Source organism: Dermacentor silvarum, chromosome 9 (genome assembly GCF_013339745.2).
Source record: "Dermacentor silvarum isolate Dsil-2018 chromosome 9, BIME_Dsil_1.4, whole genome shotgun sequence".
Classification (NCBI taxonomy): Eukaryota; Metazoa; Arthropoda; class Arachnida; order Ixodida; family Ixodidae; genus Dermacentor; species Dermacentor silvarum.
This window is the reverse complement of record NC_051162.1, coordinates 162,143,929-162,158,059: the sequence shown is the minus strand read 5'-3', so window position 1 is coordinate 162,158,059 and position 14,131 is coordinate 162,143,929. Positions and strand designations below refer to the sequence as shown.

General features: G+C 47.8%; 2 protein-coding genes across 2 annotated transcripts; one reads left to right on the top strand and one right to left on the bottom strand.

The window, feature by feature from the left end:
• Nucleotides 1-2,869: 2,869 nt before the first annotated feature.
• On the top strand, nucleotides 2,870-5,614 carry LOC125939931 (uncharacterized). Its single transcript, XM_049655472.1, has 2 exons — nucleotides 2,870-3,044; nucleotides 5,370-5,614. Exons 1-2 carry the CDS (start codon nucleotides 2,885-2,887, stop codon nucleotides 5,612-5,614), a joined length of 405 nt encoding a protein of 134 aa, XP_049511429.1. The 5' UTR covers nucleotides 2,870-2,884.
• A 3,390-nt stretch (nucleotides 5,615-9,004) lies between these two features.
• Nucleotides 9,005-9,370, bottom strand: LOC125939930 (acanthoscurrin-1-like). Its single transcript, XM_049655471.1, has one exon. The coding sequence runs from the start codon at nucleotides 9,368-9,370 to the stop codon at nucleotides 9,005-9,007; it is 366 nt and encodes a 121-aa protein (XP_049511428.1).
• Nucleotides 9,371-14,131: the final 4,761 nt, after the last annotated feature.

The following is a 14,131-nucleotide window of genomic DNA, read 5'->3' as shown; positions in this document are numbered from 1 at the left end:
GTCGAAAATTTCGTAATGCAGAGCAAAAGTGTTAAAGTAAATAATATACTATTCACGAAAAAGTCGCAGTTTCGCCCGAAAGGCGTAGCATCGATTGCGATAGCAAATTAGTGGACAGGTATACAAAGTAAAGATAGTAGTTTTATCAGCCGTATAAACTTGTAAGCATAGGCATACGAACTAAATTAACAAGCATGGTGTCACGCGCAGACAAGCAAACATCTACGCATTTCACTCGATGACCGCGGAAACTGGCCGTCAAAACGCTGAAATGAGTCGGCGCAGCAGCAGCAGCAAGCGAATTGAGTTTCGTACCGGCGCTGGCATCAACGCCATCTTAGCAGCGAAGACACAGGGAGGGTGGACTCTGCCCCCGCTGCAGATGGCTTTCAAGATATAGCCGCGCGGGCTGGCGCTAGCGGCGCGGAACGCCCCCCCCCCTCTCCCCGAAGCCTTCCGGTGCGTTCTGCGCCGGAAGGAAGACTTCGTTTCCTTCAAGCTTCTCGCCCCTGTGTGCGCTAGCCGCCATTGCCGGCTCACCGTCGCATGCTTTCACTCGTACATATACCGCACGGCGCGAGGCGACGATTTTATCGTCCGTGGACTTTATACGGAACCTCACGGCGACGACAAGGACCGCGCAATTTCGCCTAGAGTGTCCATATAATTGCTATCACAACAATAATAAGTAATTAATAGCGCTAGCACAGTAATAATAATAATTTCTCCCTTGATATTAGTTTTCGCGCACCGAATACTTGGAAATTACTTGTATCAGCCACGAACGAATTCACTCGCCGTAGCAAGATGCAGATCGAACGAACTTTGTGGGACACGCCGGTGAGATGGACATGATTTGTAAAGATTCCCGTGCTCTGTAAGCACTGCTCATAAGAGAGTATTTGATCGGTGCTCTCTCCACAACAGATCTCACCAGGCAGTGCAAAAAGGCCCCATGCTTGAGCCTCTTGCTTGGCCGGAACGAGCAATTGATGATAATTAGGCATTGGCTTATAGCCACAACGATTCTCTCGTTATTCGTGTCTTAGGAACAACAGCGCACAAGTAGACAAGGAGTGGGAAAGCACCCCTATTTGTACGTATGACCATTCATCGTCACCGTCCATTTGTGCGCTGGGGTCAAGATATGAACGGTTACGTCTTCGGTCCACCCTTGCTGGTTTACCTGTCAATTAATACCAGAATATAAGCGTGGCACGCCACGCACGCTCACGTGTAGAGCTCGCACAGATGGGGCACGGCCGCTACATGCAACACCTTGTGCGTTGTATGTAGCGGCCGTGCATGGGGTAAGGAGGACCGGTAGGCAGCACACGGCCTCTGAGATTGCACCGGCGCACTTCTTGCTTTTCTGATCTCGGAGGTCACAAGCCGCACATAGAGGAGTTTCCAACAAAATAAACCAGTGGGGACTCTGGCAATAGAGTAAATGTTGGGGAACGATAGTGGCAAACGGAAAGGTGCCGCCATGTTGCTACTTCTCATTTTTGTAGCGCTGAAAACATTGATATTATGATGCAAAAACAAGCATTTACACGTATCATGTACGTATGGACAAAGTTAATTCTGTATATATTTTTCAGGAATATCCGATGGTCATTAATAAAATTTACGGTGCGTGTGCGAAAGGATGCGTTTACAGGCGCCCGAAATAGATGGCGCCACTATACTGAGGGAGGCTCAGCGTCACGTTGATTGTGCGTGCCGCCTGAATCACATCTCGTCGTCTGAGCCTGCGCGCCTGCACAGAGTAGAAACATGGAGGCACAATTACGGTTACCGATTTCAATGCATGAGCGCTATGGGGAGCTTTATCTCTAAAGATGATCAAATTTACTCATGGGAACGCAAATCGGCCAACTATAAAAGGGATATACACCATGACATCATCATCATCATCATCATCATCATCATCGCCAGGATCATCGTTCAGCTACCATTCGAATGATGGTTAGTACTTGGATTAGTCTTATCGTGGGGCTTGTTCCTACAAACGTTCTTGTCACGTTGTTTCATAACGGGCTACTATCTAAATCTCAACTGCACTCATATATTTGTAGACAACGAAATCAATTCAAGGGAGCGTGGAGAGCAAGAAAACCCATTTCCCCCTCTTGGCCCGTCGTGTGATAAAAAGAATTCAGCCTAAATGCGATCAACTTAACGGAAATCGATTAAACGTTTACCTAATGAGAAAATTTCTTCGCTTCGTATGGATTCGAATAAGGAAATTGAAGCAGGCCTCTAGGTTAAGTGTGCTTTTTTTAACTGAGGGTTTGCTGAAAGGGAGTGGAGAAGAAGAGGAGAGGAAAAAGAGCCAGTAGGACCACCATCATCATCATCAAGAGTAGAGCGCACAGTCTCCCTGAGCGCGGGTAGGTTCCACCGTCAAGTTTAATATAATAATACGTAATCATCATCAGTAGAGGGGAGCGCATTTCCAGGCGATGGCGCGGACTGTAAGGATGGATGGTAGTAGTAGAGTGTGTGTCCGGCACCATCTTTGGTATGGGTATTGTGGTGTTGGTGTGGTCAATGTCGGCACAGGGTCTATAATATGCCTAGATTAGAGCAGAAATCGTCGGTTGCCTCCACCATTTAAAGTAAGAAACAAGAACTGAAACGGCGAGATTACAGCGTCGAAAGCAGCTGCAAACTATACGTGTCTGCCTTCCGGTGAGCCTCCGGGACCTCCTTGTACCCTTCGGGCCCAAGGGCACTGCGCAGCGGACCACCATGCAGAGTGCCGCCGGAATTATAAAATAAGCACGTGTGAGCGTGAGTGGGTTTGGCTGGTGTAGGAGGACGAAGAAGACGAAGACGCGTATTTCGGATTCCGGTGAGCATCTGTGCGGACATCGCAATGGTGTTTACCAGACCTGGAGATGAGGCTGACGCTCCGGTCTCGATCAAGGCGGAGAGCAGCCCGGCAGGCGCCGTTCCTCTGCCACGTGATGCCGATGGAGAAGCCGGGAGCCACGAAGGAAGCACGACCGGCGAGTCGCACTCGCTTCAGCGAATGGGTGAGTGCTACCGCCAACTTCCCGTTGCTAAATCATTTAAGACGATGCTTATGCGTTGCTGTGATGTGGCGAGTTAGGGTTAAACAGATAGTGAGGATGATTATTAAGCGGAGCTGTTGGAATAAATTATCCTTCTATAATACAGCGCAACGACAGAGTTTTACTCGAGGAGAGGTTTGGTTGGCCAGAAAAGACTCAGGAAGGGAAGTCGGATGGTGACGCCGACCTAAGGTTCCCGTGCCAGCTTGTTATGACATCGCGAGTTTAGACAGCGTCTACTGGAGCCTTGGCAATAGTTGATCGGTAAAGAAAGATTACATTGCGTTCTAAAGGAACCCTCAATTCAACCTATAGCGGATTACGAAAACCTTCTCTGCTCCAAGACGTCGCAGTGTAAGGGAAAATAATTTGAAATCTATAATGTCGCACTGGCGTACCGCCGTTAAGGAATGAGGCTGACGTTCAGTTCTTCCAGTATTAATCGATTTTACTTTCCCAAATCAATTAAAATAGATTTTAAAACCCAATTAGCCACTGCAAACTAATTTCCATTCGCAATCTAGCTCCGGAGAGACTGAGAAACAGTTCCGATGAGATCGAGACCAGGACAAAGATGTCTTTTATTGCGAAAGCAATTATATGGACATTCCAAGCCGGTTTCTGCCGTCGTTATTGCCGTCGCCGTGAGGTTCCATATAAAGTCCAAGGGCGAAAAAATCCTCGCCGTGCGCTGTCTGCTGTATGTGCGTGTGAAAGCACGCGAGGGGCGTGTGCTTTCACGGGGAGCCAGCGCACGGCGGAGAGCAAAAGCGACGTCTTCCGTGGCGCGGAAGGCCGTGGGGGGATGGGAGGGAGGGAGGGAGGAGAAGTGACGTTTTCTGCGGCACCAAATGCCTATCTTGTGACCCGGCGCAAGGGGAACTGCAATCTCGCCGGCGAAAGGAGGAAAACGAGAAGGCAGCGCGGGAGGGAGGGCGTGCGGTTTATGCTCTCCGAGCAACTTGTACTTTGCGCGGTGGCGGGCGGTCGCGCACATCCTAATTTGAAAGCGATCTGCAACACGGCTCCAACGTTTGCGTTGTGCTTTCGACGCTCAGTTTCCATTGAAGCGATAGACCGCACGAAGCTTCGCTCACTGCTGCTGTCGCACTCGCTCACGCCAGCGTTTTGACAGCGGTTGTGTGCGGTCATCGAGTGTGATCTATTCATGTTTGCTTGTGCGCGCTGACACCATGCTTGTTAATTCAGTTAGTAAGCGAATGTGTCCAAGTTTATACAGCGGATAAAACTACTATCCTTACTCCGTATGGCTCTCTACTAATTTGCTATCACAATTGATGCTTCGCCTTTCGGGTGAAATTGGAACATTTTCTTATTAAATTATCATCAACATCGTCATCGTCATGATCGCCACCACCATCACCGTCTTGGTGAATTGATCTATGGGTTTAGCTTGACTGTGTTTACCTGTTCCGACTCTCTTTGAACATGCATAGTGCGTGAAGTACAGACGGAAAAATGAGATAACATGCAGCATACATGCTCGACAGCATTTAATACGAGTGTGCGAAAAGTACTTTCAGACCAATTCGAATACGAATCGAATAGTGTTAGAATCGAATCGAATTGAATAAGAATAAAAAAAAATGCCAGCGGGGAATCGAATCGAATATTAAATACTTTAAGTATAGTTTCTGAATAATGTACAGCCTTCTCACCACTAATATCAAAGGCAAATATTGGTAGACACAACATTGAAACGTTTGTACAATTTTATATCATTACACTGCACATTTTATAGCCTGCTTTATTAAAAGAACCAAGAGAGGTTCTCAAGCTCAGGGTTGTTTAGAGAATACGACGCGATGCATTATCATATAAAGCATAGAAAGGCAGCCTTGTTACCAAATAAAAAATGCATGCCGTCTAGGACATCAATAAACAGTAGCAAACAGTACCCACTGCCGAATGACCTGTTTGAACAAAGCTTTATTGCGAGTAATCGTGTTTAATCGGAAAATCTGTCTGAGCGATAAAGCATGTTTTTAGTACTGTATGTTACTATTTATGTTCCCTGTATACGGGAAGAAAGTTATCGTAATTTCGCTTAAATTTGGTGATTGATCGTGTACACTCAACGACGTGAATTATTCGACAGCCATTCACAAAAAAAGCATTGGGATTTTCGAATAGTCACTATTCCATTCGAAGTTCATTCGAGTGGTGACTATTCGATTCGAACACCGAATCGATTCGTTGTTCAAAAGTTTCGAACTTTCGCACACCCCTGACATTTGACGATGCTTGCGCTGGCGGTTTTTGCAGACGCGGCCCCTCCCTCGACGGAACGCTTGATGGACGCATCCTACCCTCCGGCGCCAGGCGAGCACGACCTGGGCACTGCGCAGGCCATGCTCAGCTTCGTGCTCATCGTGGTCACGGTCACCGTGGCCTGCGTCCTCGTCATACTGGTCACCCGATACAGCAAAGATCACCGCGCGGCTTTCCGCGTTGAGGCGCATCGCTCGCCGCCCAGCAAGACCAGCTGGCCACCGATAATACGTCATTGAATTGTCAATACAACACGCGACATTCAGCGGTATTCCGCTTAACCTATTTGCCATATTCGGTGTCCCCGTGGTTCGCGTTGTCGATCAATTCACTCCTCGTTGTGCGATCTGCTAGCCTCTTGGTTAACTTAGATGACACAGCAACCAGCGTTGGTACCGGATTCGATCCCCAGACCAGGGCGAATTTTCCTTCAACTGCTAAGCTTTCTTTGTGAGAAACCGGTATGTGTTTCTTTTGCAGCTGCGTGCTAAACTCGGGTGGATGAAAATTTTTATTCCTTTCGTGTGACATTCTGTGCAATTAGGCTTCTTGCGAAGATGCGGAAGCACTTTGGGAAGCAGTTGTCATCAAATACGTTACTATAGTTACTAAACTGAATCGCCCACAAAATGGTTATTTCATTGCTTGCGTGTCCGGCGTGTAGGCGAGCTTTAAGCTCTTTAGAGTGCGTGTGTGCACGGTACACCGAAAGGGCGCCCACCATAACGGAGCGTTGAGTTACTGTGTAAATACAGGAAATCTAGAAAAGAAGAATATAAGAGTGAGCCTATATTCGCCACCACTTCGGTTACTGTACGGAAAATTTTGAGTGACGACTGAGAATGCGACACATTTACATAATCTTACGCTGTCATCGACAGATAGAGTTCGGGACTCTGGCGTTTGGAGGAGGTGATAAAAACTTTATCTACGTGGCGTCATTGGTGTATCCTTGGTGAGAGTGTACATATACATCCTTCATCGTCTATTCTCCTGTTCACAGTTTCTGTCTGTATTCACTGTAGCAGTGTATTCTAATGAATTTTTATTCGTTTCAATATAGAGAACACTTGGCTGTTCCTTTTAAGGTACGCCATTAGAGCCCGTACCGAGTTTCGACACGAGAACGAGAAGCCATATAGCAACAAGTTTATGAAATACTGTGCGACAGAATTATCCAGTCGTCGAACAGTCCGTGGGCGTCTTCTGTGGTCTTCTAAAAAGAAGAAGGGTGGAACTCTGGGGTTTTGAATCGTTTATTGTCGCTTGAACAAAGTCACGAAAACGGACGTATGCCCTCTCGCACGGATTGACGACGCGCTGGCCAGGCTCTGCAATGATAAGTATTTTTCGTGGATGGATCTTAAGACATGGTTATTGGCAAATTGAAGTTGACGAAAGGGACCGAGAGAAGACAGCGTTTATCCCACCGGACGGCGTCTTCGAGTTCAATGGCATGCCATTCGGGGTTTTCTTAGCAGCTGCAATGTTTCAGCATGTTGTGGACAAGATGTCTGCTTGAAGTAGCAGACCTGTCTTGTCTACTTGGCTGACGTCGCCATTTATTACCGAAAGTTTGGCGATCACGTCAGCTGGCTTGGAACCATTGTTGAGGCAATGAAATCATGTGGACTCATCCTGAAACCGGAAAAGTGCTGCTTCGCTTACGAAGAGCTTCTGTTCTGGGGTCACGTATATATATAATCAGTAAAGTTGGAGTCCGTCCTGGGGGGTATTCTGTAAGTGTCCCCCTACTGGACTGTCCATTTCGGCCGCCGCTCACCATGGCTGGAGCTCAGCCATGCAGCGAGAAGGAAACTGACTCTGCGCGCCTGTTTCCTCGTCGCTAGTCTCCACTCCAACCAATCAGCACTTGAGCCACAAGCCAAAATGGATGTCTCCTTTAGGTGAACATTTAGAGAATACACCTCCAGATCCGCAGATGACCGCTGCCATCGCTAACTTCCCACAGCCCGCCGAAAAGAAATGAGTGCGCAGATTTTTTGGTCTGTGCGCCTATACTACGGGCGCTTAGTCAAAGACTATTCCCGCATCGCCGAGCCCACTGGCTCACCTCATGAATTCATACTTCGATTTCAATTGGAAAACACAGCAGATCGAAGCAATTCAAGAACCGAAATAACTCTTGTAGTCGCCACTGGCACCTCCACACTTCGTTGAAAACGCCAATCCCGAAATTCATACCGCTACAAGTAGCGTAGGCCGCCTCGGCGACAAAGACGGACTTGAAAAGGTTATAGCATATGCTGGACGCTCGCTGTCCGAAAGGCGAAGCCAAATATTCTATATATGTATACGACGGAAAAGGAATCCCCTAAGTATCGTTTGGGCTACTGCAAAATTTTGGCCTTACCTACATGATAGGCATTTAAAGTCGGAAGCGACTACCGCACATTGCGTTGGCGGGCCAAATTAAAGGGCCCTTGAGGCCGCCTTTCACGATGGAGCCCCAGGTTTCCAGGATATGATATCACCGAATCTGCAATTCCGGACGGAAACACTCTGATGCCGACTGCCTGCCTCGCGACCCCATCAACCCGCCGCCGAAGGACGACCAAGGCGGGAGGCCACCTTCTTGGGAACAATAAGCGCTAACGATATCGCCGAACAGCTGCGAGTACACCCGGAGCTAAAAGTAGCATGCTGAGTGCTTGGAAGACAAGACAGACCTAGTCGTAAGCACATGTAGGCGCGGATTTTCCTTCGTTTTCCTTGAGAAGTGACGTGCTTGTATTCTACTTCGCTGCTGGTGTTATTTTTCGGCAGTGGCGTAATCGTGATTCTACCGAAAATTTACACCAGCGAAGTTACACTTGGTTACTGCAATATTAGCTGTTTTCGTCTGTTTGATCTCTGCGCCACCAGGTGGCAGCACCATACAGGCCGCTCACATTTACGGTTCCGCCAACACGCCCCAACGCCCGGTCCACCCGCGTTTACCCGATTACCGGACAAGCTAAACCTCTCTAATGACTCGCACTCCGGCGCTGGCTAGCCGCCGCTGGAGCCGGAGTTTTACCATTACATCGCCGGCGCAGGCTAGTGTATAGAAGCTTCGCTTGAAAAGAAGCTACAGAGACGAGCATTATAAATGCAAAGCCCATTGATAGTAAAATGCACTCAAAGGGCGAATGTAAAACACAAAGGATAGTTATCAGCAATATCTTTATTAATAATTAGTCACCAAGTACCTACGATCATTCCTGATAACAGACTTCGAACACTGCGCCGTATTGCCAGGATCCTGAGTCGATCATTCTTCAATCTTCTGTGGCCACTTGTGGTAGCAACATTGGTGTTGGGTTTAATGACTTCTGCCAGAAGTACATTGCTGCACGGACACTCGCTTCACCACTGGTCACCACCTTCGTATTTTCGCCAAGCGATGGCTCTTACCGCTACCGGGGATTGGCCAAGAAGCAGAACACGAAGCCGGCAGTGCGAAAGTGTTGACTACTTCACCCATTTTCGTTGTCGTTGCTCTTCGGGGAGAGCACAATTATTCTAACTAGCAATAGTTGTCGAAGTCACTGCCGATAACTGTCCGTCTCCATCGATGGCGCCATACCGGATTCTATCTACAGGGCTCACAAAAACACACACCTAACCTAGCCCTTGAGGCCGTACCCGCCGTACTTAAGACCACCACCGTATCCTAGTCCACCTCCATATCCAAGGCCACCGCCGTATCCACCGCCATATCCACCACCGAAGCCGAGCCCTCCGCCGACGCCTCCGAGACCACTGTGAGCCACGATGGCACCTCCGCCGTGCACCTTATTCACATGGTGCACCGTCCTGATCAGGAACGCTGGTCCAGCCACGGCCTTGGAGAATCCTGGACCTCCTCTCAGCAAGGTCACGCTACTTCCCACGCCAACTCCTCCAGCTCCAAGACCTCCGCCGTAGCCTAAGCCGCCTCCATAGCCCAGTCCATAGCCTCCTCCATATCCAACTCCCAGACCACCGGCCATGACACACACCACCAGAGAGGAGCCTACGATGAAGATTGCCTGTGACGAGCACGGCAGCGAGCAAGTGAAGTCATCGTTAGTGACAAAGACAGCACCCACGCAATATTTCGAGACGAAATAATCATTCTGTTGAAACTACACAGAAACCAATTTCAAGACACGTTCATAAAATGTACAGTCATCTGAAAGTGGAAGTGAAGACAAGTCAAACACGCCCTACAAGTAGGGTGTGTTTCTACAGCTTTGTTTTTTCGGACACGTCGTTGGAATGACGTATATGTAAAGTGGTCTTCTGCGTATGGAAGGCTCGCATCAGTACGTTCGGCAAGCAGCCGTGGAGCTGTTTGAGAAATAGATGGAATTGTGTTGAAATGCGGTGATATGCGAATGTAGATAAAACATTATATCATTACTCAAGGAATGATTGCTCTAGATGTGTCTCTGCCTCTGTGTGCTGTCGATGTATGTTTAATAACAAAGAAGTATGCATGCACAGTTTCCCATTCTATCAAAATTTTACGAATGCTTCGTGTAAAATGGCACACTGTCATACTCGTTCCCTATTGTGACATGGCACGCTTACATTCTGAGCATTCTGTTTGCCAACCATTTCTTATGAGATGAAAGAGAATAAATCATTTCGAGATCCTGAAATGATAATCGCGACCAAAAGGTTGCATACTGTTCACCACCTTCATATTTTCGTTTATCGCCTAAACCTGTAGTCTCGCCTCGTAAAACGTCATTCGACAGTGAGCCTTACTAAATGGCCTCGTAGTTTTTCACTTCTGCAAAGGTGTAGTGACGCTTAAATACGCTTTAAATGCGTCTACTCTGGGCTTCAGAATAATTTCCTTTTACAAAATGCCGCTAGCACGACTGTCATTCGTGACAGGCAAACGCTGTGTTCATTTGACCTAACACTCAATGTTGATCAGAAATGCCATTGACGCAGTGATGTATACAAACTCCCACTATGCGTATGTTCAGACACAGCGTACGTTCCTAGGCACTGATTGACGAAATTCATTGGCACTCCAGTTACTTCTCAGAAAACACTGTTTCATGCATTAAAGCACAAAAGTAACTGGACGTAGTGCAGCGAATTACTTCCAAGTGGATACGCCTAGCGAACTCACCGGCTATAATTGATAGATTTAACAATATGACGTAAGATAATTAACTAGAAAGTTAATTAGCATAGCTATGGTATTTATTTAATGAAACATTCTGATTTCACTAATGGCCACCTCGTCGAGTAATTTAGATCAAAGGGTTGAATTGTGCTATCTGCCACAGGTAATTAAAAAAAATTAGGACCTTCTAAAAAAAATACAGCCGGTATAAACAATTCGGAGCACAGGATATGGGCCGACTGCGGCTTTGCCTAGTAGATAACTTGGGTCACTGCGTATCTGCCAGTGGACATTTATGTGCCTTAGTTGACAACTTAGGCAATGCGCATGCGCAACTGCGTACGTGCCCCTCATTGACCAACGCCGCCCAATCTACCTGGCACTGAGCGCAAGGAATATGAAGCCTTAAGTCTACGCAGACATGTGTTCTGTTTCCCTCTGCATGAGTTTCCCTTGAGAAGCATCATTATACATCGCTTTCAACCTCATGAGGCATACACCTAGAAGGTACAGGCGTTGATGCTATGCTCATGTCATCCTCGATAGTGCTGCTACATCGCTAACTCAAACAAGCTTCGCGTCATTCAGATTCCAACATTGCGTCAAACCTGCGTGTCTTTTTGCATGTGTATGACCTCTAAAGGTTTGCCTCTGGTCAGCCAACAAACGGCCGGGCCACCTCTTCATAACCGCTGTCGCGCATCAAGTGCTTTGACAATACGGATCCTAGTTTTCTTTCGACGGAAGCATCAGTGCACGAAGCTTTGTTACATGTATGCGTCAACTCAAACAGCTAGCATGCGTGGCTGGGGCCGAAATCAAAGAGCAGCCAGTCTTACCAGGGAGTTCATGGTGAGAAGGCTGCGTTATCCACTGGTCCCGGAGAACTGTGCTCTGGCGTGGTCATAGCGCTCGCTTATATACTCGCAAGCCCTTTCCGGTGTTTTGCGGTTTGTGTTACGCCACCGTGGCATATCCGCTAACGAAGCTAGGTCAGTCTTACTTACCGCCTGGAATGCCGAAACCGAAATCCCCGCTTTCGCCCGCGTAAACACCTTAGTGAAATAAAAGAAAATAATTTACAGAATGTCTCAGAGGACCACTGATGTGGGCTGATTAGCCGGCCTAACTTCCAAGCCGCTATTTTGCGACTCGCGCGTTCGGTGGCAGTACACCGGGTGCTTCGAGGCGTATACCGCTTTCCGCCTAAAAAAAAAAAAAAAATTAAAGGCGTTCCTACAACTACGAGGATGCCGCGTGCGGTTAGTCCTCGGAGTATGCGCCGTTAATTATTGCGTATTTTAACGCGATAGCGTTAAGTGACCCGTGTCGCAAAAAATGCGGCGTTGACGTCGGTGTCGGCGTTGGCGTAAGCATCGGCGTCTGGCGGAAATAATCATGCCAATTAAACCACATCATCCCGAACCACCCCGACCGCGCGGGATTTTAGCGTGGCACAAGGCGTTAATGAACAAAAATTGAATTTCTCAAAGTAAAATTCGTCAGAAAATCGTAAAGTATGACTTAACCACAACCTACCGATGTGATAGCGTCGGACTGTAATTCGATTATACGAGAAAAAAGCCTGATAAGCAGTCAGGGATCTTTGAATGCTATCACGTTCCACTTTTAAAGGTGAAGAAGCGTAAGTGCCCTCCAATTCTGATGGTGTTTCGCTGTAATTTGGTTCTAGGCAACATTGTGGGGAATGTTGAAAACCGAGCCTTTCTAAATTTTGTTGGACACGAGAATGGCATTTAACCAATTCATTTCGTCCTCAGTTGCTGGGTACTTGCGGCCATGGAGGCCTCATGCTTGCGGCGTGCCCGGCAGCTCGCAGCTGCATGTGTTTGTTGTTGATCCGGGGTTCCTTCACGCGTCGCGATAACGCCAATCTGCGCAATTTTTGGTTGCCGCACAAGAAGTAACACTGCCAAGAAGCCGAACTACGCAGTATCATGCATATATATATATATATATATATATATATATATATATATAGATATATCGCCACATATATAGTACATACATATATATATGTCTGTACTTTTTACCAAACGTCATAACAGAACAACTCGAACGCGTAGTTCTGTCGGAAAAAAGTAAATGCTCGTCGGCTAGCCCGGAAACCGGGATAAATCGGAATCATTTCCACAGCCCGAATGACTCCTTTTCAGATTTAAGCAATGAATTCAGTGCATAGACTAAAAATTCAGTAGCACAATACACTAAAAAAAAAATGGCGAGTTGACCTGCATGGCATGAGCGTCGTGTTTGTTGTCTTGTTTTCTTCGGCCCTTGCGCTGCCCGACTGCAAACCAAAACCAATGCGCAAGTTTACTGCTCGTCAAAAAAAAAAAAAAAAAAAGATCAAGTGCCTCATGTGCAGCCGCTGCAGGCATGCCCAAACACACGGTAAGTACGGAATGTCACTGAATGCTTACATTTTTGGGATTGCTGGTGCTTCATGAAACAAAATGTTCATTTCGAGATATAACAGTGCACAAAAACGACACCGCCACCACCAGTGTTGTGTGTGTGGTGCGTGTGAAACACAAGCTGGTGAAAACCAGCTTGTGTTGCGCTCGCGTCCAGACTTCGGAATGTCGAGTGGGAAAACATTAACGAGACGCCAGGGAACGACCACATCATACTCGACATCTCGGTACACCTGGGAAACTTCCCAAGAAGAAAGATACGCTCCACCAAAATCACGGAATGGGCAAAGTTACGGAGCGAAAGAGAAACTCAAGAAGGCCAAGCGATAACCGATCTGGAGGCCTGGGTTAGAGAACTGCAGGCATCGGTAGCCAAACACTCCAAGGAGGTTGCCCTCACCACGGACAATCCGGCAGTGGATCCGCGCCTCTTACACATGTGGGAAGCGCGCCGCAGTCTGCTTAGAAGATGGCGAAGGCAGCGGCACAACCGTAAGCTAAATATACGCATCACGAAACTAACGGACGAGGCAGAGCGCTATGCAGAGCAACTTGTACGACAGAACTGGGACCAGTTCTGTAACTCCCTCCAAGGAACGCTGGGCACTGCGAAGACGTGGACCATACTCAGACATCTCCTAGATCCGACCCTGAGCAAGAGAGAACGGAAGCACACGATGAGCCGAGTACTACACGACTTCGGAGGCACAGACGGTCAGCTATTGTGTGCCTTACAAAGTAGTTATATTGGCCAGCCGATACTTGGTGCAAAGCCAAAGGCTGACTACGCCGGACTGGAAAACAGCGAGCTCGACCGGGACACAACGCGTTCCGAGCTGACACGAGCGATCGCAAGACTCACTCGAAACACCACTCCTGGCAAGGACGGAATCACCAACAAGTTGCTACGTAACCTGGACGATGCAACCGTGTAGGCAATACTGGAACTCTTAAATGCGCACTGGGGCAGAGGGACCTTACCCCCAGAATTCAAGCATGCGGAGATTACGCTGATACTAAAGCCAGGAAAAACGCCCTGCCTGGAGAACCTAAGACCCATTTCGCTTACGTCTTGCCTCGGTAAATTGATGGAGCGTGTTATCTTAGACAGGCTACAGACGCATCTCGAAGAACGTCAACTGATGCCGAACACGGTGTTTGGTTTTCGGCCCACCTTGTCAACGCAA